General features: G+C 39.9%; 1 protein-coding gene across 1 annotated transcript; it reads left to right on the top strand.

The window, feature by feature from the left end:
• Positions 1-1,753: 1,753 nt before the first annotated feature.
• atp2a2b (ATPase sarcoplasmic/endoplasmic reticulum Ca2+ transporting 2b) lies at positions 1,754-23,858 on the top strand. Its single transcript, XM_008324790.3, has 23 exons — positions 1,754-2,446; positions 3,360-3,377; positions 3,519-3,601; positions 5,744-5,848; positions 7,862-8,000; positions 13,098-13,178; positions 14,037-14,122; positions 14,387-14,542; positions 14,875-15,016; positions 15,192-15,358; positions 17,756-17,844; positions 17,956-18,058; positions 18,148-18,279; positions 18,394-18,513; positions 19,025-19,243; positions 19,336-19,459; positions 20,047-20,258; positions 20,348-20,568; positions 20,661-20,863; positions 21,100-21,185; positions 21,351-21,484; positions 21,580-21,697; positions 22,224-23,858. The coding sequence occupies exons 1-23, from the start codon at positions 2,329-2,331 to the stop codon at positions 22,494-22,496; spliced, it is 3,129 nt and encodes a 1,042-aa protein (XP_008323012.1). The 5' UTR covers positions 1,754-2,328; the 3' UTR covers positions 22,497-23,858.

The following is a 23,858-nucleotide window of genomic DNA, read 5'->3' as shown; positions in this document are numbered from 1 at the left end:
ATCCATCCATCCATCCATCCATCCATCCATCCATCTATCTATCTAGCGATCTAGCGATCTAGCAATCAAAGTAGATTTTAAAGTATTTTTTTTAAACTAGCACAGATGCCAATATTTCAGTCTAATTTACAGACATGAGCAGCAACCATCTGGAAGCAAAAAAAGAAGGGTTTTATACTCTCCAAGGGGAAAGGAAGAGCTCTCCAGGGCTTTAAAAATGAGATTTACATCATGCTGCAAAAGCTCACTGTCAAATTGTATTCATACAGTACAATGTTAGCTGGCAGTCTGTGATAACAAGAGGGAATCAGACACAGAGCACAAGCTTGGTCTGAAAAGCACTGCCTGCGCACTGCCTCCACATGAACTGGGAGAAGGAAAAAATGAATTAAAAGCTTTCCTCTTTGTTGGCAAAGACATCCACAGCTGTTGAAGCTCTTAAACTGCTGCCTGTGTTAGAGAGGAGGGAGGAGGGGTTGCAACCTGTACAAAAGCAAATAAGCAAATAATAGAATATGCAGACTGTGAATTCTACCAAAGGAGAGGAACGAGCAGATTCTGGTTCCATGGTCTGCTGTGTAATTCCACAGCATTACAAGTTAAATCTACTAAAACATGTAAGATGACAACATATGTAATGATTAAATGACATGATCAGTCTATATTACTGTGTAATCATCTAATCGGTGGGTTATTATGTGATCTCAGACACTGCTGTGATCTTACTCATGTCCAGTTGTGCCTGAACAATGTCAAATGTCAATTATACAAAATATAATTTGATTGATGGATTTAAAACCCTATTTGCTAATCTTAAAATAGCCTACAGTGAAGTGTATGTTGAAATAGGTACACACGTTGAATGAACAAGTTAAAAAAAATTACCTACAGTGTTGTAAATTACACACAGTGAAGTAAATTAAATAATTTTACTACTATAAGATTACTGAAAGTTCATTCATTCTAATAAGTCTTTATTACTGTAAGCTGCTCCACAACACGTTATTTTAGACAAAGTTATGTATTGCTATAGTCTTCTGCCTACTTTTGGGGGATCATGTAGCACCTTAAAATCAGTAATTTTTTGAAAAGGTCAGAGTACAAATGATTAGTGCGACTGTGTCACGTTACAAACAGTACTATCAGTCTGACTGACAGATAATGTTTTTTTTCAAGCACTTAGAAAGACAAGATCCAAATTTGGTGCAAGGTTGTTGATTATGATATTTTTAAGGAGGTAATGGGATTTATTTATTTAGAACCCTGATAAAAGGAGATTGTGAAGTGAGTGTGTCTGTGCAGATGTAGGTTAGGTAAAACTTGTAAAGCCACGTCTCTGAGCTCTGAATTCTCACTGCTTAGCTAAGCCAGGGAAATAAGTACAACACAAAGAACACCATCCCCACAGTGAAACATGTTGATGATTAAGAAAAATAGTATGTTCTGTATGAAAACACAAACGAAATTTTTTTATTTTTTTTTAATTAATGAAACGGCTTTAATTGTGAGTAACCTTGTTGGTAATTTTCATCTCAAATTATTTAACATAAAGAACACAATTCAAATGGCTCTACCCATAATACATGACAAAGACATGTCTCAAATGAGTACGACGTTGCTAATTATCTCAAAATAAACAGTGATTATTTCACATTAATATAACAAATGTTTTCTCCTGTTGTTTAAAGCAGAAGCTGTCAAGATCGGTGTGAATTCAGAGAGCGAGAGAGAGAGAGAGAGAGAGAGAGAGAGAGAATTTCCGGTGTCTCTGACCAATCACTGGGTTCCACATGCGGACACTGAACACCGCATTCGACGTACGCGAGATCTGCAGCGGACGAACGCGATTGGTGCCGAAGAGGACGCTGCTGGTGATTCTGCAATACACAGCAGGCGAACCCATTGATAGGAGCCGAGGTTGCCACTCGGACACATGCTTTAAAACAAGCCCGTTGGCAATTAAACAGGTTTTGTCCGCTTTTTGCGATTTAACAGAACGAGAGGACGCCGAAGGATCATAGAGAGACAGCGATGTGTGTATGAATTATGCGCTAAAAGTCTCGCGGTAAAAGACAGCCGAGCACAGCCGGTGAATTCAAGCGAGGTTAGCTTGCGTTAGCCTGTTAGCTTCCTTTAGCTCAGAAGCCGCTAATGAATTGACTGTCCACAGTCCATTTTATCTGAATTTTAGCTGCCTTCCTGTCAACGCGGTATTAATTAGTGTTTCGGCTTTGACACAGAAGAAAAACGGGACCGCAACGGGTTGAAGTTGGTTGGCAGCAGTAGCGGGGCTAACGGAGAAGCGGTGTCCTCAAGTGGCCGTCAACCATGGACAACGCACACACAAAGACTGTGGAAGAAGTTTACAACTTTTTTAACGTAAATGAAAGCACGGGCCTGAGTTCAGAGCAGGTGAAGAAGCAGCGAGAGCAATTTGGCCCGAACGGTAAGACAGTGATTTACGTCAGTATGTTGTGGAACAAGTGTGTGTTTAGCTCTACTCATTTGTATAAATGCACGGGCCACGGCTAACCGGCTTCTAACGTGCTGAGGAGAGAGAGAGAGAGACGGAGAGTAAAGGGTGCTGACGTCATGACCTGTGTTGAAATGTTGGATATAAAGCGGCTGGACTATGAATCTGTCAGAAGATATCGCGATGTTTTCGAAATTTACAATGCAAAAAGTCACCTCGGTGTTAAGTCACAACATGGGAAGTCCTAACGTTTTTCTCAAATTGTAGCTATTTTTATACTTCCCTATTAAGAATAATGATGAGCTATACATTAAGAAAATGTGTTTAAATGCTTTTACATTGAAAAAATGTGGGAGACGGAGAAGCCCTGAAATAAAACAAGAAGTGTTCCATAGGTAACTGAATGAGAAAGTGTATGGGCAAATGTGACTATTCAATGCTCGAGTAATTAATTGGTTTATTGAACATTTTCCAGGTCTTTAGAGGTCTTTGTTAAAATTCTTAGTCTTTGATGATTTGATCTCTTTCAGAAAAAGAATAGGTAACAAACATCAAAAGGAAACAACGCACTTAACAAAGGGGGAGTGTGTGAGTCGCACTCTGTCGATGTGTGTAACCACGCTTTTATTTGACATCTCAATAGCTTGTCACAGACTGTCTAATTTTGTGATTGGCCAATTTTTCTCCAAATTGTATTTAAGAAATTTGTCTACAACAATTCATCAAGTGTCATTATCTGTTACTCATACCAATTCTTATTTCCAAGAAATATTTAGACATGCTTATGAAAAAAGATAATTTACATTTCTTTAATATCGTGTCCTGACTTTTACTTACATGTGTGTCTCCTCCTTTTTGGCTGTTGGTTGAATGACACCATCTGCAGGACTTCCTGCTGGGGTGGGTGGGTGAGTAACATTCTATCAAGAGTTATTTAATGTCACTTGTTCAGATCTCTTGTTCCTATTGCTATTTTTATGATTATTTATTTATTGATGTTGCAAACATTTGCATGTGTTTAAATAAAAAATACTTTGTCCGGCAGGAAAATCTCTTTGGAAACTGGTGATTGAACAGTTTGAGGACTTACTAGTGAGAATTCTTCTGCTTGCTGCCTGCATATCCTTTGTAAGTACTATACACAAGTCACTTTAAATACACCTGAATAACTTGTTTAGTTTTATATAAAGATGTTAGTACATGTCTGTTTTTTGCCTTCCCTTTATTAAAGCATAACCTGAAAGAATGTTACGAATTCTTTGTTGAAGTAGAAAATCATTTGAATTTTGCTAAAAAACAAAAAAATTGGAACCATAATCGGCCTCAGTGCATTTGTTAAAACATAGATTTCGATCTGTACTAACCTTTGTGCTTCCACTACTTCCCCCTTTTCTTCTTATGTGCACGATGGCAGACTTAATTCTAATAAACCAGTATTATAACTCATTCATTAAAAAAACAAAAACTAAAAGTAAAAAGTACCATAAAATCTCCACACACATCCCTCTTCTGATTTGTTTTGATAAATGTATCAAAATAGGCCAAATTCTGTCACTACGTTACGGGGGTGTACAGCTCCACAAGTCACCCATTTAACTATGTTCATGACTTTCTGCACTAAATGAAGTGTAGTTACTTTCCTTTTTGTACAATTTGTTTTTATTGTGTTCCTCTTAGTCATATCTTGATTAGGTCTGAATCATTGTATTAGCACTGTGGTAGAAAAAAGTAATTCCTCAGAACAAGCATGTACAATCCTGTTAGAACACAATACTCAGGGTGGAGTGTGAAAAAGGCAACAACAACAACAAAAAAACTTCTGCCAGTTCAACAATATCTCAGCTCCTCTCTAACTATCTTTCTTTTCACCCTCATAGCTCAGCTAAGTTTTTTTTTCATCTCATCTTTCTAGTTCTTCATTTAATCCATCTAGTTCTGAAATGTTGTAAAAACTTTGTCGAGTTGTTTTCTGGTTACTACAGTCCAAAATTTCTGAATGAATTACTCCTTTACAATGGAAGAAAAGAAGCCAAAAATATTTTGTTGAATAACAATATTAAAGAAAAGCACATTTTTTGCTCTTGTTCCAGTTCTGTGAGGTTCTACTAGTGAGGTTTTTTTCTTTAGGCAGGCCATTGCCATTCTGCTATTGTTATGAAGCTTCAAATCATTATCTGTAGTAGGCAGCATGCTCAGTCAAACAAGCTCGTTCATTAAATTGACATTTACTTCTCAGTGACATTATTATTTCCACTGCGAACATACGTATGTGCAATCATTTGTTGAAATTCCATCCAGAAACAAATGGGTGCAGCTCATGTCACCCTGTCTGATAGATAATTTAACGTTGACATTTTATTGGCTGTGATTAAATGGGTTGAATTAGAAAATAGGATGCGACGGTTGTGTGGTGCGATTTCTTTCTGGCACAGATTCCCAAAGAGGAGTGGTTATTATGTCATCAGTCTTTCTGGCATGAATTTCTAGTTCACTGGGGCCAGTTCCTGGATTAATGTCAGACCCGGCCTTTATAGTTCTAATGGACGTTTAAGTGATTGTAAGGTGATACTGTGCCAAATATGTAGAGGGAACAGTGTTCAGTCAAAACGTCACATACGTGTGCGAACTAGAAGCACTATTTCAATGAGTCACAGGCCCTGTTTACATAGCTGCTTTACGGTATGACTGCAGTTATCTCCGGATACAGGGCCGATGAGCAACTGAATATGGCTCCAGTCCCTGTAGTGCATATGTCAGTCCTGTATGTGGCGCTGTGTGAACCATGCTCTAACAAACTAACACCGGAAGAATTAGTAGCAGTCGTACAGAAAAACAGAAAAGAAGCCACAGAGCATGTGCATAAAGCTTGCGAACTGTAAATAAACTCAAAAAACACAAAGGCGTAGAGTTAACTTTACCATGATGTAGACATTGCAGTCCAGACTGGAAAATAAACATATACAGTATAAATTAATGTTGAAGAAGCCTTGACCTTTCAGTGTTGTATTTGCTTGGTTAAAAGGAATGACATCTTGATGACAAAGATTATTTGTTAACCGTTTATTGCTTATTATGTTTTGTTTTTTTACCCTTGGGAAACAAACCCTAATGCGTTATCTTCTCTAAACACCTTTTTGTTGTGGTGATTCTACAAATGTTCTTATTTTTGATTGTCTGTGTATTGAACCAAAGTTTCCTCTGGTCATGACTGCTGTGCCCACTGTAATAACAGATTTAACAGTTAATGTCTTCTCTGTCTGTTGTTTTTAGGCCCTGGCCTGGTTGGAAGAAGGAGAGGAAACCGTTACAGCCTTTGTGGAGCCTTTTGTTATCCTTCTTATTCTCATAGCAAATGCCATTGTAGGAGTGTGGCAGGTAAACACACCCTCCTTTTACAGAGTAACACCGCTGTTTTAATTTGCTTGCATCCTTATGTCAAAAAAGATTAATGGCCTGGAAACAAATGCATAAAAGAGCAGCTTATTACTTTTTAGCCTCAGAAGACTGCAGTCCAATCATATTTTTAACATTGAGGTCATGGGATTAGGCACGCACCTTCTCCTGGAGACATGCTTCAAATGATCTGCTCCACTTCTTCACTGCATATTTTCTGAATCCTCTGATTTTAAAACTCCTTTTTGGAGAAAATCCAGTATTTACATTTAAACTGAACAGAAAACCATTTGGGCAGTTGTGAAAGAAACTGTAATAATGCCTGTTGATCAGCCCTTTTCACTGGAATGATATTTTTAGAATAAATTGTCAACACCTTAATTATAATCATGAGTCAAATGCAGTATCCGGCAAATAAAATGGACACATTAGATAATCAGTCAGATAGTCAGCATCAGGATGTGTCAGGCTGACACATTTTGCAGGAACTTCAGTACTGCAGTATTTTGTGGAAATAAAGTTGCACCAGAAATATAGGTCGCAGTACTGCTTTTAAATATAATATATTGTAATATGTACATATTGTGTCGAGAGGCAGGGCAGTAGGAAGTAATAAACCGAGGAACTCTCTTTCCGAAGTAAGTTTTCTGTTATTGGGTAATATATGTTGTGAAACTTCTATTGATAGTATGCAGATTCACAGCTCTACCCACACATCTGACCGAATACAAGGCTATACAGGTTATTTTCCTACTTAAGGTTGTGAAAATGAGGTATAAGCCATGGCTTTGTTTCAGTGTAATACAATTTATTTGACATTTCCTTATTTGTAACAGTTTTGTATTAAATTTTATTCAGTTTCTCACTTATATAATTTTTTTCTTGTTGTCTGTAATCGTGTGATCCTGATCCTCAACAGCTTGGATCAGATACTTTTCCGCTCGCAACCTAGGTCAAAAGTACACATCTTTTACTACTAGTGTCCTGTAGGATTAATGACTACTGATGTCATTTGTTGAAGATACCACTGTGGTTTTATTGATGTGGTTGAATGGCTCAGTGCTCAGTGGTCTTGTAAATGCAGTGTTGTAAAGTGGCCGATTGTTTGCGTTGCTCTGGCTCTAAAGTGTGTCCTGGGGGCTGGGTTTATGACTTGAACTGGTCAAGAAATTGATGTAAAAACAGATGTAATGTTTTCTATTTTAAAAAAACAAGATTCCTATGTAATCCTGCTCTACTGTATTAGCAGTCATGCTTTGAAAATTGTAAATGTTTGTGTACTGCTGGATCCTCTACACACTCGTTTGAGAGCCCTGTTTTCAGAGGTGGTGTCTGTGACATTATCTTAAAATGGTAATTAGCCACGGGAGGGGTGGGGGGGCTTCAACCAGTTCCATCATCATGGCAATTGTTGAGTGTGATAGAAATGGCAGCAGTAGATGGTCAAACACAACATTGCACATGCATATGAATATGCATATTTTTTTGTTTTGGTAACTATATCAGTTTTTTAGGAATTGTAGTGTTTTAGATAGAGCTTAGTGGAGTTTTGAAGAAAACTCTGGCAGTGTCAGCAAATGTCTCATCTACAAAACATTTGGGAAACTATTGATATGTTTTTAAAAATGTCAACCAATCTCGTGTTTGCAGAGTGTATTTGGTGTTCATTTAGCTCTGTACTTAATGACCTGCTGTGCGTAGCTATGAGTTGTATGTGATAGTCTGACGGTCATGTACAAGTAAAGTTGTACAAGTAAAACAAATAGTGTTGAAAGTAGTAGATGATGCCGTATAAGTTAAGCTACCCAGTGGAGGGGGTGGGATTTAAGTAAAAAGGGTTTAGTCAAAGTTGTTGAAATGGCAAACGCTTTACATATGAAAATGTGTACCAAAATTCCAAAATGTCCCTCTTCATATACAGCTCACAGATGGACAGCTTTTTTCATGTGCAAGAAACAGTTTTAAATGTAACTCAATCATATATCTACCCAACAGGAACGAAATGCAGAAAATGCCATAGAAGCACTGAAGGAGTATGAACCAGAGATGGGGAAAGTGTACCGGCAGGACAGAAAGAGTGCCCAGAGAATTAAAGCTCGGGACATCGTGCCTGGGGACATCGTTGAGGTGGCAGGTAAGAGAAAAAAAATGCAGAGGCCCCGTCTCCTCTGATAGAATCTCTTCAGATATCCTCTCTCTCACTCTCTTCCCCCTCCCCCCAGTTGTTGAAATCTTGGCTGGAGTGACACAGTGGAACTAGACAAACCCCATGACAAATTAAAAGAAACTGTAATTATTGTTTGTGCCAAGTATAATAATGTTGTGCATCAGGCAGATGCTATTCATAGACCTACTCATTAATTCTGTATTCTGCGTACTCTATGACATACTCTTCAACCTGTCTAAACATAGGCACACAGCTGATCGCTTTTCCTGTTTATCTCCCTTGACAATTTCACAGTTGTTACAGCACTGAATTTGGACTGCAGTTAAGCAACACAAAGGCAGAGGTCCAGTGCCCTCCTGACCCCTGTTTTTGGCTGACCTTATCTTTAACTGGGCCACATGCCACGTGTTTCAGCCTTTTTTGCGTCATCGCTCCTCGTCTCCTGTGATTTCACTATCTAACTGGCACTGCAGCTTTCACCGTGTCTTCTGTTGTTGATGATCCACTTTTGATTTTCACTCCAACTGCGTGTGTGCTTGGTGATATGACGGGTTGAATCCCTGCATGAGCGATGTGACTACTAGTATTCATTCATGGTGGTAGTGGTACCCTTTTAGAAAGAGAATATGAAAGAACAACTTGATAATTTAAAAAATAATGTAAAATAATTATAATGCTTTAAGTGTGACTGATACATTTTTAGAGAAGGTTGCAGTAGGGTACAGATTGAAGTCCATTTGAAATGTAAAATCTGATTTTTGTTTTTGTAACAAGAAGTCATTAAGCTCCACAGGCTTTATGACGTTACAAAGACTGGGAAAATGCTTGAAATGCCTGTATCGCTACGCCAAATCATTTTTGGATCATTGCTTTATGCTTGCTTGTCAACAATGAAGAGAAGTGAAGGAAAGTGAACTACTTGTCATTGTGACACAGCTCACCACTGCACACAACCAAATGTGACCTCTGCTTTTAACCCATCACCAAAATGAACAGTGGGCAGCTTTAGGGGGAGGTGTGTGTGGAGACAGTGTTTTTGTCCATTGTTCGCAAACCTCTCTGTTGAAGATCAGGGAAGAGATGCCTGGTTTGATGTCATGGTGCAACGCTTCATTCGCATCACACTAATCAATTCAAATGGGCCACCTGATATTGAATCCTGTGTTGTTGCGTCATTTACATTGATTGTGTATATAGAGTTGCCACTCAGTTCCCCACCATCACCTTTGGTGTGAGTGCCCCATGAGGATCACTGCTGCAGGTTTATACTGATAACCTTGAGATTTCTGATTTATCAGGTAAACTACAAAGCCATTGCATGCTATAACAAGATGGTCTCAGGAATTGAAAGGGGGATGATTTCTTAGGCATATTCTAGCCTGAATATGTGTGATAAGTTGGTTGACAAGTTGCCAAGGAAACGAGCATTGACAGTATTGCAGTTTTTTTATTATTACTGTTTTTGAAAGCCCGTTACTCACTGATTCTGAATCAAGATGCAGATAAACTGGGGGTCACAGGAGCGATGATCAGAGATGTTGAGCAGAGCTGCTGTTATCGTGCATCTCAACCAGTGAGAGTATCCAGGGCAGGGCTTGGGCTCTGGCTGCACTGCCATGTTCAGAAGAAATGGCACCAAACTCTCACGTTAAACATTTTCCTTTTAAATATTGTTCCAATGCTTGAGTTGAAATATTTGCAGTATAACACCACTAAGTATAATGTTTATGAAGTACACACTGATGCAAAATACTTTACTTATTTAAAGCATTTGCAAATCAAAAGTAGGCTACATGTTTAGAGTGTTTGCTTTCTATAATGATATGTTTGGTTTTTTTTTTCAAGATTTTGTGCATTGTCAACCAACAACTTTATGTCAATGCAGTGCAAAAATCTTGAAAAACGATGTTGGTGTTTATTATTATTTCTTAGTTACTATTTTGGTCTTTTGCAGGTGCACAGTTTTAAATTAAGTGACATTATGTACAGTGTCACATCATCAGTGTTCATCAAAAGACACCAGATATTAAGTCTGTCTTCTGTGGGCCTTAAGAGACCCTTCACCCACTTGTCATTGTAAACATTCTAAATGAATTTGTATCAGAATCAAACAAATAGTTATTACGTTTGGTTTAGTGTCTGGACCTAATTATGTGCCCATTATGTGGTTCCTCTGGGAATCGAACCAAGGACTCTGCTGGCAAGACAGGTGTTCTAACTGCTACACAGTGGAACTGCTAATTTTCTGTGAAAGGCTTGGCTGCAGAATGCTAATGCCACAGTGGGCGTATTGTTTATATTCTTATTGTTGAGGTAGATCCCTGAGATTGTCTTAGTCCTGAGCTCACATAAACGGCAAGACAGTCGTAAGTCAGGTTTGTTTAAACACTCCTGTCTCAGTGACATCAGCTTCCCTTTTGTGATGTGATTTCTCTACTGTTTTTTTCCAAACATATTTTCATGATTTGAGCTCTGAAACTCATGATGGCTCTACATACAAAAAATAGTAAAAAGAAATTATAATAGTAATAAAAATTAAAGTTCTTGGGAATTTAAGTCTTATATTGCATGTCAGCCCAATAAGTAGAATTCTAAAAAATTCATGGAACACATTTTTTCTACTAAAATCACCTGTGTTATTACTGGCTTCATAACTCATTCATCTGTTCTCTCTCACAGCAATATTTCTGTTATGGGTTACTGTTAATTCAAAACCTAGAGAACATAGAATATGGATTGCAGTAGATACAAGTTACTTTTATAATGCTTTTTAAAAATGCAGTGATCCATTCTAATGCAATAGTTACAATCTCTGGTAACAAGTTACTTTCAAAATGCTATTATTACTTTCTTCAATGACGAGCTACTTCTTAAACAGTGGGTCACTAGATACATTAATGATGCAATAGTTAATCCCTTCTGCAACAATACAGTGGGTAACAAATTACTTTTGAGATGCAGAAGTTACTTTCTCCAGTAACATTTTACTTTCATAATGCAATGTTACTACCATCTTTAAAACATTACCTTTAAAATACAGTGGGTAACAAGTGACTTTTTAGAGCTGTTAGCCCTAGCTGTTAGCAGCTTTAGAACAAAATGTCTAGAATAAGCATCACAGATAAACCCAAGGCCCTGTGTTGATAAGGCTGTGGTGTCTTCTCTTTAACATTTGTTCTGCACTCAAGGAAACTGATAAGGCTGACGAACAACTTTGTTCACATGAGACACAGACAGGTCTCGTGTCGCAGAGACTGTCCAGGTTCTGTCAGGAGAGTCGTGGCTAAACAGAGTTGGAGACCAAAGGGAATGATAATGGCTGTATATTTTTTTGCTAACAGTTGTGTGTTGTGCTGCTCTGTGTTTTAGTAATGATCACTAATTAGAGATGTGTTTCTGTGTAACATTTTGGTAGAGTTTCTAATTAGTGCCTGCTTTGAGGAGTCCATCCCACAGGATCTCCAGTCCTCATTAATTCTAGTTCTTCTCCTCCCTTCACTCGTGCTACACTTGCTCGGCTCCTTCACTATCTTCCTCTGTGCTGGGAGGGTGGAAGGAGGACAGACAGGTGATGATGAAATGGTCGTGACAGCCTGTCTTTAAACTGAAAGACCAAACTTGGACGTGTAGCTAGTACAGTCCAGTGAAAGCAGCGCTGATCTTCAATCTCTTCACTGGCACAGGCTACAGTAATGAAAGAAGTATTTTTTTATAGTGAAAGACTCTGAATTAACACAGTGGTATTTTGTGATGCTTGCACATATTTTGGGGATTTCATTACAAAATAATATTTCATGCAATATTAGCATAAAGCGCTCCATACATCTTAAACCAATAGCATCAAGTCAGCCCTCCTTGTTGTAGCCACTTTGAACCCCGGCTGCTCTCAACCCTAGAAACTACATCACAAAGTGATTAAAATAGTTTTCCCATTTTTGGACCTGTGTTTTGCTGTACTCATCTAATCCCTCTCCACATCTGTAGTACCCCTCTCCCTCTCTTCTCCCTCCCTTCTCCTTTGCCCCTCACCTCCTCCCCTCTTCTCTCAGAGGGGCACTACAGGAACCCACTGCTTAGTTTACATGCCTGTCAACAACCTCAACTGTCCAAACACAGGGCTTTTAAGAGCCACTCTGTCACGAACTCATATTGCTTTTACTTTCTCTGAGCTGTGTGACGTCTCACTGTGAGCTCAGTCTGGTCTCATTTCATTGTGACACTTTTTCCTGTTATTTTGTTAAAAAATGTCATCTCTCTCTGGGAAGATAGTATTGAACAGGGGAAAAAATGATAAGTTTCCGCTCAACCAAAAATCATTTTTTCTATTTTTAATGATAAAGTAGGCCATGTTAGGATTAGTGTCACAGACAGAGGATTAGTTTATGTTAACAGATTAACATAGAGTTGTTTTTGTGCAAAAACTGTATGTTAATGAAAATCAAATGTAAGAAATGCATAGAAAATGTTCTAAAATATAATCTATAAATAAGATGTACTTAATGACAAGTATGTACAGCAGCAAGTGTAGAAGTGATGTGTAGCTCATTTAAAAATGTTCTCTAAAAACAATGTGAACCAGAACATCGCACAGATAAGAAAATTGCAAAAATGTAGATTTAAAGAAAATTCTGAGTATATGTTGTATTTCATTACATTTATATAGGACGTTGTTTAAAACCTGGTTCAAATCTAAACTCCACACTGAGGTGGTGTAAAGTCTGAGCAGATATTTCTTGGAGCTCTCCAGGTAGAAAATTAATTAGTTTTCATCCTATTTTGTTGTTCCCATTACGGCACTAACTAAATTGTCTGTGCACTGTGATCTGTATTAATTTTTTATCTTCCAGCAGTTTCTCTCTATTATTCAGTGCTTTAGTCCCAGAGCCAGTTTTTGCATGTGGGATATTGACTTGACTCGTTAAAATGTCTCTATTGCATCTGTTATTATACTGTTATATGTGTTCTTGCAACTCCAACCTGACAACACTTAGCGATCAGAGGAATGTCTTTAAGAAAAGGGAGCAGAACTAAATGTCTTATTTGATTGGTTCTTTCTGTCCGCAGTTGGTGATAAGGTGCCTGCAGACATCAGGCTGACTTCCATCAACTCCACCACACTGAGGGTAGATCAGTCAATCCTCACAGGTAAGACCCCTTTTATTTCAGTTTGTTTACATGCTCTCTGACCTTGATTTTAATTCTCAGTTTATGTACACCCCTAATAAAAACTTCAATTTTTCGTATGTATTTTCAAATATTTGAAACGCAGGGTATGAAAAACTGCGCCCTTGTCACTACTAATTTGGTTATTGCTCCGTGGCACTCCTCATTCATCTTTTCCCCTCTGTGCTAAATTACCTGATCTTTTATGGCTTACTGTCTTTATCCCTCCTCAACCAGGCTATAAATTACTCCTGACTGGGAGAATTGGCTGTGGCTCTAAGAGCAAACGCATAAAACACTTAACAGTGCTCGAAATCAATGTTTTGTATCCTGGTAGATCCGAATCGAATTCCTAATTTGGTTGAAAAGACTGAGTTTAATAGAAAATAAGTATATATAAGTATGGTAGTTGATTGATAAGATGCCAGAGTCATTTGTGTGATTTAAGGTCTTCAGAACTTGCTTTAAGGTTCTGCCTCAGTTGGTACCATATTCCAGGAGATGTTTTGAGATTTTTGGTTGTTTTCCTTTTTTTTTTCCTCCATTCATGGATATATTTCCTGTCAAATGTTTGTGCCTCACTTGTTAGGAATAGTTCATTTGAACCGTTTACTGCACAAACACACATCATGGAAACATCCAGTCAGAGAAGTCAGATATGGTGAATTAAACGCCGCCGCAATCATTGGATGATTGTAATGTGGACCAGTCGGCTCTATATTTCCATCAACACATCAGCCCAAAGTGTTAATGAAGTGTGACGACCACCACCACTGCTGACAGATGAAAACCACCTGCTGGTCCACCTGATGACAGATCTTTTGTGTTTCCTTCTTTAAGGGGAGTCTGTGTCGGTGATCAAACACACCGACCCGGTGCCTGACCCTCGCGCTGTCAACCAGGACAAGAAGAACATGCTCTTTTCTGTGAGTGTCTTTTTTTTTGTCTTTAATAGCCTTGTTCTCCACTTCACATCTTCTCTGTGAGTCTGACAATGTCCTCTGTGATCATCCTGCATTGTTACATTAGAAGAATAACTAATAATCCCTGTCATTACGACCCGTTCCATCTGACACACGATTGACATGTGGAGAAAAAAAACAAATGGTGTCTAAGTAAACAGTCATGTGCAGTGACGATGTTTGAAACGCTAGCATTGCTTTATATTTTCTTTAATAATTTTATTTCAGGGCACCAACATCGCAGCTGGTAAGGCAGTTGGTGTGGTGGTGGCCACAGGGGGCAACACAGAGATCGGCAAAATTCGAGATGAGATGGCGTCCACAGAGCAGGAGCGCACGCCTCTACAGCAGAAGCTGGATGAATTTGGACAACAACTGTCAAAGGTTTGCATTGAAATATGTTCATCTAAAAAAATGTTATTACTTATTTTTAACTTATTTTCTAAAGATTTTGAAGAATTAGTGGCGCTTTGGCCCAGAGGCAATGTCTCTGTCATTGGTGTGGAACCCCAGGGTTCACCTCCTGGGCAAGTTCGAATCCCGGTTAGGGCGGTTAATACCTTCCAGTGGACTCACCACCCGCAGGAAGGTTTGGTACGGTGCAATGTGATTTGGGTGGCGACTGCTGCCCCCGCGACCCGGTAACGGATAAGCGGATGAAAATGGATGGATGGATGGATTTTGAAGAATTAAACCTCCCACTCTTTTCATCCAAGGTCATCACATTGATCTGCATCGCAGTGTGGATCATTAATATTGGACATTTCAATGATCCCGTCCACGGAGGCTCTTGGTTCCACGGTGCCGTCTACTACTTCAAGATTGCTGTGGCTCTGGCAGTGGCTGCTATTCCTGAAGGTATTATTACCAGCGTTACATCATCATTTAGAATGATAACAGCAGTGCTGCAAACTGTCATAAAGTGAGAAAGATTTTTGGATTTGTTTTTCCTTGAATGAAAAATATTGATCTAATCTTTATTTTATTGTCTTCCTGTGAGCTGATGACGTATAACATTTCTTTGTCCCCTCAGGTCTGCCCGCTGTCATCACCACCTGCCTCGCGTTAGGAACCCGACGCATGGCGAAGAAGAACGCCATCGTCCGCAGTCTGCCCTCTGTGGAGACCCTGGGCTGTACGTCCGTCATCTGCTCGGACAAGACCGGCACACTCACCACCAATCAGATGTCTGTGTGCAGGGTAAGTAAACCACTTGGAAGAGTGATGCATTTATTAAAGCCCCAACATTTCAGCTTTATATTCTGCACTGAACTCTCATACGGCAAACCAGGTCAAACCAGGTCTTTAAAATGCTGTCCTAGAATTTTCCTGGAATTAGATTATTAGAAATAAAACTGGTATTGCAGTATATCACAATATCATTGCCCCTGTGTTGTGATGCATATCATACTGCCAGATTCTTGCCAATACACACCCCGACTGTTATTGTTGTATTAAATAGTAGTTTATAACCTTTTATTAACATTCTTCACGTTCAATACTGTGCAGATGCTCGTCATGCCAGAATATTTCATCACAGGTTAAAAGGCTAAAAAGGCAGAGCCCTAGTAGCAGTACTGTGGGCAGTAGTAGTACCAGCATCTTTGAGTATTTTTACAGCAGGGACTTTGGTCTAAATCTGAATCCCACAGATGCAGTTTGTCCCAAAACTGCACCTGCTGGAAACTTCAAAATGTACAAAAGGTAAATAGATGAGAAGACTATTAGTGGTGTTCCTTCTTTTTTTTACCTAAACAAAAAAGTTCCCAAGAAGGGATTCCTTTACATATTTGTGAACAGTTTCAAGTCAGTTCAACCAAATGAAAATGGTGCTCTGAGGAGCAGTGTCCAATGAATTTGTCATCTTCAACTGTAAAATCAATTCATAAACCGGTGTCCATACATGGACATGCAGCAGAGGCCTGGCTGTTTTTCCAGACGTGAGAACTTTCCAAGTTCAAACAGTGACGTCCTGGTGCTGAAGATAGAACTCGTAATGGTCACAGACTCAGACAGTGACCAATAACATAATGATGGCAGAGTCAGAAATGAAATCAACATGTTTTCACTCATTTTCCCCACTAGACCTGACCAATAAAAACACCTGTCCTTCCTGCTGGTCTTGACCCAATTACCAGTTGCAGCCTTTTTTTTGCCCTTCATCTGTGTCCTGTTCTTCATCCCTTAATGGTCTTTTCTTAATTCTCCCTCCTCCTCATCTTCTTCCTCTCTGTCTCTCTGCCCTCATCTTTTCACTCTCCTCCCCCCTTTTCTCCAGACAGCCTGCTGATCAGTATGCAGTAGTTAGTCACTTGCAGCAGAACCAGCAGTAGAGTTGCATAACTGACCTTGCTGTTACGGATTTCCTCCATGCTGTCTATCTTCCATCTCTCTGCCTGTTTGTCCCTTTATTTTTAACCTGCATTATATTAATTGACAGGCTTTATTTGGGCAATCATTTTGTGACCCCTCACCCCTCCCCTCCACACTCGTCCCTGGTCCAAATAGACTCCAGAACATGTTTTGAAATGAAACCACTGAAAACCTCAATTCAATATCTGACGAGCAGCGTTGTGCGTCACACTGCTTATGACACGTCTTGCCGGTGCCTGATGGGAGTGCAGCTGCAGTGCAGATCATCATTCTGTTCAGAAGTTTCTATTTTTATCTCTCGTGTGTCTTTGTCGTGACCCACACGGTTTTAATCAAATGCAGGGGCTTGAAGGTATGAATGGCCAAGAATGACTGAGTGCATACAGCACCTTGACTTGTCCTCTAATCCCAGGATGTCTGCTTTTTCACGAACTAACACTGAACCAGGCTTATATTTGATATATATAAAAAAAACATACTTGGTCATATATATTTAATTGTTACCCTTAAGCTCCGTAATTAATCACTGCAGTTTTGTGAAACCAAGGTCAAACAGTTTCCCAGTTGAAATGATTCACTTCGGTACAAAGCTCTTTCATTGTGAACTCTCTGGTGTCTGCTGTCGCTGCACGGTGACATTTATGGCCTCTCCCCACCGGAGCGGTTCGTCTCTGCTTTGGATCATCGCTTCATTGCTAAAACCTGCCATTGTTCAGCTGGACTCTTTAGGTTTCCTTTCTGCAGGTGCCAGTCGGCTGCCACCTGCTGGACCATAATTCCTATTACATCTAGCTTAGAGTTTTTTGTCTTTGTTTTCGGTTCCGTTGTCTCCAATGGTAGTGCGTGTGCGTGAACTTGTGTGCTGCTGTTACAGTTGCTCCTGACTTCGAACACTTGCCTATTTTTTTTACTTTTAGGCTTTTCTTATTTTATTTCTATTTCAATCTACTTTACTCAATTTTTCTACAATTCTGTCCAGTTTCTCACAGGGGATCAATAAATGTTTTTGTCACTTTACAGTTTTATTATAGTGAACAGCAAAACAAAGATGTAAATTAAGTACCTTAAATTATATAGGACTCTAAATAAAAACAACTTAAGGATTTTCAACACTGCTGTAAAAATATAAAAATCAAACTTTTGTTCTAATTGGTTGTTGGATTTTTTAATTACTTTAAAGTTGTCAGATGTGTAATGAATTGCCTGTACATTTGCTCTTTTCAGATGTTTATTATTGACCGTGCAGAAGGTGAACAGTGTTCCCTGAAGGAGTTCACCGTCACAGGCTCCACGTATGCCCCAGATGGAGAAGTGTGAGTAGTCAATCAAAATTGAGTATTTATTATCTGTAAACTGTGTTTCAGGAGCTTCAGGAGCTCATGTTAAAGATTGTTTTTAATGTACGGCTCTGTTCTTTTCCATAGGTACCAGGGTGGTAAACCAGTCAGATGTTCCCAGTACGATGCTCTGGTGGAGCTGGCCTCCATCTGTGCCCTCTGTAACGATTCATCGTTGGACTATAACGAGGTGAGTTTTCAATTATTAGGTGGTACACAATTCTTGGGATATTTTTCCAGACCTAGAGTCTATGGTTGATGGTTTTTTGTTCCGTGTAGACCAAAGGTGTATATGAGAAGGTTGGCGAGGCCACGGAAACAGCTCTCACGTGCTTGGTTGAAAAGATGAACGTGTTTGATACAAACGTTAAAGGCCTGTCTAAGATTGAGCGAGCCAACGCCTGTAATTCAGTAAGTTGTTTTTATTACACTGGGTAGCATTTGAGCTTCTTTGTTTACCCTTCTGTTTGTTCAATGGAAGGAAGTCCGTGACTCACATTTGCACTTGTTTTGCTGTACTTTTAGGTGATTAAGCAGCTGATGAAGAAGGAGTTTACCTTGGAATTTTCCAGAGACCGGAAGTCCATGTCCGTGTACTGCACACCCAACAAGGCTCGTTCTTCTGTTGGAAAGATGTTTGTAAAGGTAGGGTTTTTTTTTTCTCCAAAGATCAGTCCTTAATCAATTTTGACAGTGAAAATTTCTGTTACACAATGTTATGTAATAGGTTGTTTTTTTTAACATAAAAGCAGCACTTGTTTTGCAGATTTTTCTGTCCTCCCACCCACCAGTAATCACTGCTTGTATTTAAATTCAATACTCCTCTGAACTTGATTTCAAATACTCTAACAAAACTCATATTTTTATTGATATTTTAAATTTAAATTTTAAATAATTTGCCTGCTCCCTCACTTTGAGAACCACCGTCATGACTAAACATGCATAAACTATCAAAATCAATAACTGGTGAAGAGTTATTTTTCCTGTGTTTTTTCTTTTAAAACTGCCCTTGGTTCACTGAACAAAGTTGTCATCAGTTTTCAACTTTACTCACCTAAGGCTGCGAGAACTATTAGTCCTTACAGAAGCAATTATAATGAATAATTAATGACTTTTTTTCCCCGTGTCTTTAATTTTTCCTTTCTCCTGATGTCAGGGTGCTCCTGAAGGAGTCATCGACCGGTGCACACACATCCGCGTAGGCAACAACAAGGTACCGTTGACCAAAGGCATCAAAGAAAAACTCATGTCCGTGATCAGAGAATACGGCACCGGCCGAGACACTCTGCGCTGTCTGGCTCTGGCTACTCGTGACAACCCACAGAGCAAAGAAGAACTAGCGTTGGAGGACTCTACACGCTTCATCGAGTATGAGGTTAGAGTTGAGACATTTATGTTGTCGTCTCACTTATGGTTCCTACTGTCAAATGTCTTGAGCCTTTTTTTTTCATCTTTTTTCCCCCACAGACTGATCTGACATTTGTGGGCTGCGTGGGAATGTTGGATCCTCCCAGAGCAGAGGTGGCAGCTTCCATTAGACTCTGCCGTCTCGCTGGCATCCGAGTAATTATGATCACCGGAGACAACAAGGGTGTGTAGAAAGGACAACTAACAAAACACTATGTACAGGATTCTTTAAAAACCTGGAAAATTAATTTTCAGTCCTTTAAAACATGGGAGATGAGATGAAAGACGTAAAATGTCTTGCTCACTTAAGCTGTTTAAAAATAATTTCTCCTCCTCGCTTCTCCCTGCAGTGTCAGTAAATGCAATATGCATTTAAACTCTTGTGCATTCATGTCTGTCATCGCCCTGTCTTCATGGGCCATGTTGAAGCACTTTGCTTCACTGCTTCCAGCTAGTGCAGTGCTCCATGTGAAGCTACTAAGTAATTAAATTTGCATGTCACCTGAGAGCAGTAATTTAGTTTCCAGCTTCCATTTGACTTTGTTGCTCAATTTATTGACTTCTCTGACATTGTGCAGGGCTGAGGATTGTGCAGGAGTGAAACAAAAGCAAAGCACAACTGTAGAAAAAAAACACTGTTTAACACATTAAAAGAAAAGAAGGATTTGTTTTAATGTATAATGAATATTTCCTGGAAAGGATTTGGAAAGAACTTTCTAGAAAAGATCGGTGGACCTTCATGTGTTGTAATGTCTTTGTCCTATGTTGCAGGAACGGCGGTGGCCATCTGCAGACGCATCGGCATTTTTGGCGAGGACGATGACGTGTCCAGCATGGCCTTCACTGGCAGAGAGTTTGACGACCTGTCACCTGCTGCACAGAGAGACGCTGTGGTCAAGGCCCGCTGCTTTGCTCGTGTGGAGCCTTCACATAAATCTAAAATTGTGGAGTACCTGCAGTCATATGATGAGATCACAGCCATGGTGAGGAAACGGTCCACACTCTAGACATGTCACAAATATTACAAACAAGGTTATAATTATGCTGCTCTTTCTGTTCTTTTTCCCGTCAGACTGGTGACGGAGTGAACGATGCTCCTGCTCTGAAGAAGGCTGAGATCGGCATCGCCATGGGCTCGGGGACAGCCGTGGCAAAGACCGCCTCTGAGATGGTGCTGGCCGATGACAACTTTGCCACCATTGTGGCTGCAGTGGAGGAAGGCAGGGCCATTTATAACAACATGAAACAGTTCATCAGATACCTGATTTCTTCAAATGTTGGAGAAGTCGTTTGGTAAATACAATAAGTTTGTTTAAACACACACACACACACACACTTTTCTGCAGTCACTGTTCCTCATCTCGTTGCTTCTTCTGTGTTTCTAGCATCTTCCTGACTGCAGCTGTGGGTTTCCCTGAAGCTCTCATTCCTGTTCAGCTGCTGTGGGTCAACCTGGTTACTGATGGTTTACCTGCCACCGCCCTCGGCTTCAACCCACCTGACTTGGACATTATGAACAAACCCCCACGAAATGCCCGGGAGGCTCTCATCTCTGGATGGCTCTTCTTCAGATACCTGGCAATTGGATGTAAGGAATCATGTTCAAGTAGGAGTATCTAGTGCTGTGTAAGGCACAATTACAGTGTTTTAAATAAGGTTCAGTGGAGTTGAAGATCTGAATGTGAATCTAACAGGATCTGGTTTATTACTTGTAGGAACAAGTTAATTTCTTTACTTGTTTAACACTCATTTCTTTATCTGTTTTTCAGACTCAGTTGTCACTGTATGTGCATGTGTTCATATATTTTTGTTCTGCTTCACCAGGTTATGTGGGTGCTGCTACTGTCGGTGCTGCAGCTTGGTGGTTTGTTGCTGCTGAGGATGGACCAAGGATCACCTTCTACCAACTGGTATGAACAGCTAGTAACTGAATACTGAGACTATGTAGAGAAGAAAGTTGTAATAACTCTTTTAATCGGTTCACTTTTTGTTTAAACCAAAGTTGATATGACTGAGTCATTGTTTTAATTTCTACAGTGTTTATATGACTGAGTCATTATTTTTATTTTTTACAGAGCCACTTCCTCCAGTGTGGTCCTGAGAATCCTGACTTCCAGGGTTTGGACTGTAAGGTGTTTGAGTCTCCTTACCCCATGACCATGGCTCTGTCTGTGCTGGTCACCATAGAGATGTGCAATGCCCTAAACAGGTGAGCATATTACAGGCTAATACTGTGAACATCACAGACTGCTGTCTCCATCCACTGACCAGTGTTTCTCTGACCTGTGTTTGTCCTTCCATCAGCGTGTCCGAGAACCAGTCCCTGCTCCGGATGCCTCCCTGGGAGAACGTGTGGCTCCTGGGAGCCATTTGTCTCTCTATGTCTCTCCACTTCCTCATTCTCTACGTGGAGCCACTGCCTGTAAGAAAATATTTCTTCTCAGTTGGACACAAATAGCAAGGTCATGACTGCATGAATCCTAATTCTTCCGTTGCCCCGGGGACTACGTCCAACCCTGAAGAGCCATGGGATATTTCCAAGAATCACAGAATCAGATTAAACTAATGTTACTGTCTGAGAGCAAACAATGTTTGTCATGTTGCTTAGCTACGCTGACAACAACAGAACATGTTTGCTCTCAATTAGACATAATCTGAACCGGGCCTCTGTTGTCCTGATAAACTGAAAATGCTTCCTGGCAGTATTTTTTCTTAGTTTTATTTTGTCTGATTAATGGATACTGAAATAGTCCCACTGGGCCACACTTTTGCTCCATGGCACTCCTCAGCCATCTTTCCCCTCTTTATCAGAAAACAGTGTTTCAAGCTTCACTACTTCATCGTTCCTACCATGTCTGATCCCCATTGAAGTACTAAAAATACCTGTTGAAGGCCCCGAGTATGGTATCACGGTGTTGTGACTCCTCTCTTTTATCCTGCTTTTTCAGATGATATTCCAGATCACCCCACTGAATCTGACACAGTGGCTGATGGTGCTCAAGATCTCCCTGCCCGTCATCCTGTTGGACGAGGTTCTGAAGTTCGCTGCCAGGAACTACCTGGAGCCCGGTAAAGAGCTGGAGAAGTCCACCAGCTGCAAAGGCTGCCCCCTGTCTGCATGCATGGAGGGCATTTCCTGGCCCTTCGTGGCCGTTTCCCTCCCCCTAGTCCTCTGGATCTACAGCACCGACACTAACATGGCCGACATGTTCTGGTCCTGACTGACCTGAGCACACCCTCACCCACCCCACCTCCTTTACCTCCATCACATCACTCTCCTTCCCCTGCTCCTCCTCCTCCTCCCTCTTGTCCCCTCCATGTGCATAGCTAGTCTGTGTACGCATGTTTGCGATTGTAGTCGACGAGTGCTTGTGTGTGACGACCAACTCTAACGCGTGAAACGTAACAAGATCCTGTCAACTGTTCACACTAGAAACCAAGCAGCGGTGTGAGTTAGGCTGGAGTTTGGAGTGTGTGAGGCTTTAAATGTGTGTTTGACGAACATCCCTTCTGCAGCTGTGGACTTTGTTTCAATGATTTGGAAGGAAATATTCTGTTGCCATTTTTTTTGTTTTTTTTGTCAAAGCTTCCTTCTAAGGTTGATATTTTTAATGATTTAGGGAAAATCGTTTGTCACTACGAGAACCAACAGTAGTTTCTTTGCTTAGAGTCCCTTTTCAAGGATGAAAGGAAAAATTTACCGATATCAGAAAATTTGTTGATCTGTACAGAGAATGAACACTATTTTATGCTTTTTTTTTTCTTTTTTTTAAATGGCTTTGTAAAAATCATTTGACCAGTGTGGCTTAGACCTTCCACCTTGATTTATCATTTTTTTCCCTGACGTTTTTACCATTGTGTCTTCAGTATAAACTCAGAACTCTTACAGAGAAGATGGCCTTCATGTGGCAGACGAGGATGGGGAAAGGTTTGGGTGTGAACGCCCCAGGAAAACAATAATCCTGAAAAGCAACAGCAGCATGCCCTCACGTGACCAAGCATGAACTGTACATGGTTTTCTCATATCTAATTTAATTATGTTTGTCTCCCTCCCACCCTCATTCATTAGTATAAATTAACTTCATGGACGTTACTTTATTTCCTTTTTAATACAAAAACATTTTCAAAATAAGCCAGTTCTTCTGCACTGGGCAGAGCACAGCTACCTCAATATGGAAATGTATTATTTTTGCTCATTTTTAAATGCTATCTTTCAGTGATCTCGCAAAAGTGTAACATCTTGAGGTGTGCCCCGAATCGCTTGTGCAGAAAACCCCAAGAACTAGATATTCCTTTAGTCGAACACTTTTAAAAATAATACTATGGACTATTCGCATTTTTTTTATGTCATTAACTTTATTTGTTGCTTTGCATCAGAGAGACAGAACTGAATGGGGAAGACGTATAACAGTCGCATCTCCAAGTTGTTTGATTCAAAGGACAATAATGTTTAAGTGGTGAGAAAATACTAAAACAAATACTCCAATACTACAAATGAAGTTGGAATGCAAATATGAACCCAGATATGTTTTGGTTTTTTTTTTTACATAAAGGAAAAATACACTCAAACCCTTTGAATCAAA

This window comes from Cynoglossus semilaevis, chromosome 14, assembly GCF_000523025.1.
Source record: "Cynoglossus semilaevis isolate Cse_v1.0 chromosome 14, Cse_v1.0, whole genome shotgun sequence".
Classification (NCBI taxonomy): Eukaryota; Metazoa; Chordata; class Actinopteri; order Pleuronectiformes; family Cynoglossidae; genus Cynoglossus; species Cynoglossus semilaevis.
This window is presented reverse-complemented; position numbering and strand designations above follow the sequence as displayed.